General features: G+C 47.7%; 1 protein-coding gene across 1 annotated transcript; it reads left to right on the forward strand.

Moving 5' to 3' along the window:
- Positions 1-330: 330 nt before the first annotated feature.
- On the forward strand, positions 331-3,767 carry LOC135048424 (serine/arginine repetitive matrix protein 1-like). The gene is made up of 6 exons (XM_063955546.1): positions 331-533; positions 702-1,221; positions 1,295-1,801; positions 1,887-2,012; positions 2,088-3,169; positions 3,680-3,767. The coding sequence occupies exons 1-5, from the start codon at positions 333-335 to the stop codon at positions 2,771-2,773; spliced, it is 2,040 nt and encodes a 679-aa protein (XP_063811616.1). The 5' UTR covers positions 331-332; the 3' UTR covers positions 2,774-3,169; positions 3,680-3,767.
- The last annotated feature ends 318 nt before the right edge of the window (positions 3,768-4,085 follow it).

Genomic DNA, 4,085 nt, shown 5'->3' on the forward strand with positions numbered 1-4,085 from the left:
CCTGGTCGACATGTGCTGCTGACTGTTTTGCAAACATGTGTTTTCCCGCCTAATTTTGCTGTGGGTTGACTCCTGAGTGTGCAGGGATGCTTTCTGGCCATTTTGGGGTGATTTGGAGCAAGTTTAGTCGACAGCCTGGTCGACATGTGCTGCTGACTGTTTTGCAAACATGTGTTTTCCCGCCTAATTTTGCTGTGGGGTGACTCCTGAGTGTGCAGGGATGCTTTCTGGCCATTTTGGGGTGATTTGGAGCAAGTTTGGTCGACATTTTGTGAGGGGCAGCCATTTTGTAAGGGGCAGCCATTTTGTGAGGGTCAGCCATTTATACATGTATGTATTTTTTTTTTATAACAGAGATGTCAAGGGACAAACAAACCCGATCCGCCCCTTCCCCCACCCCCTCGGATCTATCCCTGCAAAGCAATGAGGAGTGGGAGCCAACCCAGGAGGCGGATGCGACCGACCAGGCATCTAGTGACCAGCCGCGGTCGTCAAGGGCCCATGAGAAGTCCAAGAAAAAGCCTAGTAAAAAGGTATTTAACCGCACCTGCAGACACAAATAGCATCAAACTTTACCCACTGTAGTTTGTGCAATGCCATGCACACCTACTGTAATAGGTGCGCAATGCCAGGGATACTGACACTCACAGGTACATACCGATCTTAATAAAAAAAATTTTTATTTTTTTTAATCCTTAAAGGCAAGAAGCCAGCCAGAGGAGCAGTCGGAGGAGGAAGCCTCTGGTGAAGAAGCAGGACAGAAAAAGCCGCGTGGACCCAGATACACTGAGGCGGAAAACTGTGTCCTAGTGGATTGCGTCGACAGGTCCTACGACGTTTTGTATGGATCAAGGGCACAGAAAACAGCATTTAAGGTAAAGCGGAACATCTGGGAATCCATCGCCAGTCAAGTAACTGCAATTTCTGGAAACCGTCGGAGCACCCGAAATTGCTTGAAGCGGTACAGTGATTGCCGCAGACAGACCAAGAAGAAGATGGGGATTCAGCGCCGACATGAGACAGCTACGGGAGGTGGCCCGGCTCTCAATTTGAAGTGGCTACCCTGGGAGAACGTTATTAGAAGGCGCTTGAACCCTGCCATGGTCGAAGGAGTTCGCGGAGGTGTGGACTCCAGCCGTCCTGCTGGGTTTCTCGAGGAGGAAGAACCGCCCAGAAGACGGAGGAAGGCGGGAGACCAGCCGTCCAAAAGGAGGTCTGATGGTAAGATTACATTCACATGAGCTGTAGTTCCCTTTAAAATTTTTGTATGTGCTAATGTGTTTTTTTTTTTCAGACAGACCTGCCCAGAGGACATCACCTGCGCACAGGACATCGCCAGCGCACGGACCGTTACCTGTGCAGCAGGCATCGGCAGCAGCGCGCGGACCATCAACTGCGCCGCAAGCATCGCGAGCACACAGATCGTCACCTGTGCGCCAAAGTTCGTCATCGCGCAGTAGGTCACCTGTGCACCAGACGACATCAGTGCACAGACTATCACCTGTGCACCAGACACCGTCGGCGACCACACCACAAGATGGGCGCCAAACTACAGCTCCTGTGCGCAGGCCATCACCAGATCGTCGTCTCTCCAGGAGCTCTGGGACTGTGACTGAAGAGCCTCAAGACACAACCCTTGTGGACCCATCACCCGATCTGTTTGAGTCTACAGGGTTAACTGACGAAACTTTTCTTGGGTTTGAGGACAGCCGTGCAGATGTATCCAGCCAGACCCTTGAAAAGTCTTCCGAAACGAGGACAAGTGGAGCTCCTGGAGCAGCGGCATCACAGGATGGAGAAGGTTTGTTTGTTTTTTTTGTGTGGGGGGGGGGGGGCAGTAGTTGTGTAAAGTTTATCAACTTTTCCAAAATTTATTTTGCAAACAGTGGTGCCACGAACCAGCAGCGGACTAGCTTCGGGGGTTGGTTCTTACTTCAGGCCGGATCTCCTACAGGGGTCGTCAGAGGATGACGAGGTGGAAGTGCAGGATGATCCAGTTGCTACATCCCTGCGTGAGTAAATTGAATTGTGAACCTTCCAAAAAATGTTTGTTGAATTTGGATAATATTGTCTAATTTTCTTTTCAGCTGCCCAAATGCATGTGGTGGCAGACATCCAGGAAGGGCAGAATCCCTCAACTGTTCAGAGGGTTCACACCCTGGCATCAGAGATTGGGACACGCCAGGATACATACACAAATGTTGTGGGAAGCAGACTGGACAACATTGAGAGGACAATGGAGAAAATGTCCAACAATCTGCATGAACTGCAGAAGACTCTTTCCGACAGCACGGCCACAATACTACAGATCATAATTGAAGATCGTAGGGAGAATAGGAACGTACTTAACATCATGTCCGATTCCTTGGTCAAGCTTGTGGAAAAAACCACATGTTTGGCAGAAAGTAATAAGAACATGTCGGATAGTCATCGACAATCCTCTTCCAGCCAACAGCTCATGGCAACCACACTGCAGATGATCTATGATAAGCTCCCAGGACCAGCTCATCAACACGCTGGTGATCCACCATATCCGCCGTCGCAAGCCACAAGGACGCATCGTACCCTTCCTCAAGTCCCATCCCAGTACAGTCAGTCACAGATGTACCAGGGATATACAGGGATGTACCCCACCCCCCAGATGCCTCCACCACCAGCCGCATATTCTTCAGCAGCATGGGCACCGAGGGCCAGTCGACATACTCCCCAGCCTCCCAGGACATCCACGCCCTATCAGGGGGAAGAAGAGGATCCGGACAGACTTCCACCATAAACCCGGTCGTATTATTTTATTTTATTTTAAATATTTTTCATGTATCCCTGTCTTCCCCTCCCATTAGTTTGTTGTTTTTCTTACTATTGTTTTTTCTTTGTTGGGCTTCCCCACCCGTGACCGGGTACTACCAAGGAGCTTTGTGTAGGCATACATGCGCGGGCATGTATGCGGGCGCGTGTGGTAACGGATGAAAGCTCCTTGCGGCTACATGTATGATGGGCCAAAGAGCTATTCTGATACCCCCTTTTTTTTCAAAAAATCCTTTTTGTAATAATGTACTGTAGATTTTCATTGTGTGAATTTACTATTCACTAGTCTGTGTTTTTGACTTATTCATAGGATTTGTGATGAAAAATGAAGTGGACGGCATAAGATTGTGTTGAGCGTACCAAGGTGAGTAGAACCAAATTTAATTCAAGAAACTGTGAACCGCATGCCTTTGTAGAACAACACCGGCCAGCAATAGCTCATGCTGGGCTGTGTTGTTCCACAAATGTTAGCATGTCAAAGTGCTGACCACTGACGACACTCTTTCACTTTGAACCGCATGCCTTTGTAGAACAACACCGCCCAGCAATAGCTCATGCTGGGCTGTGTTGTTCCACAAATGTTAGCATGTCAAAGTGCTGACCACTGACGACACTCTTTCACTTTGAACCGCATGCCTTTGTAGAACAACACCGCCCAGCAATAGCTCATGCTGGGCTGTGTTGTTCCACAAATGTTAGCATGTCAAAGTGCTGACCACTGACGACACTCTTTCACTTTGAACCGCATGCCTTTGTAGAACAACACCGCCCAGCAATGGCTCATGCTGGGCTGTGTTGTTCCACAAATTTTCATTGGAAAAAAATGAACAAGTGTGTTTTTACTTTAATATACTTTTTTTTCTTTTCCCCACAGATATCTATATACACAAGAAAAGAATGTAAAGAAGAACAAACTACTTTTTTGTTTTAATTAACTTTCAAACTTTATTAAAACATTTTTTTATCTTCAATAAACTTTTAAAAATAGAAGTTTCCTGTGGTTTTTATTAAAATTTGTAATGCAGTTGAATTGTATGTAAGATTGCCCAGGGAACATCAGGGGATCTGTCTCTTCACGTCCACGCCACTTAGGAAGGATACACCGGAAGATCTGTGGAAGAGAACAGTATGAGCTACCAGATGTGGGTAATAGTGTCACCCTGGGGCTGAAAAAGGAGGTACATACAACAGTCCACACAACACAAGCGGGTTGCAGCGGCCCAAATGCAACTCTCCTGCACTTGCATCACTACACATCCAAACATTCCCTGATCCAGCAT

The sequence above is a fragment of the Pseudophryne corroboree genome, unplaced genomic scaffold, assembly GCF_028390025.1.
Source record: "Pseudophryne corroboree isolate aPseCor3 unplaced genomic scaffold, aPseCor3.hap2 scaffold_969, whole genome shotgun sequence".
Taxonomy (NCBI): domain Eukaryota; kingdom Metazoa; phylum Chordata; class Amphibia; order Anura; family Myobatrachidae; genus Pseudophryne; species Pseudophryne corroboree.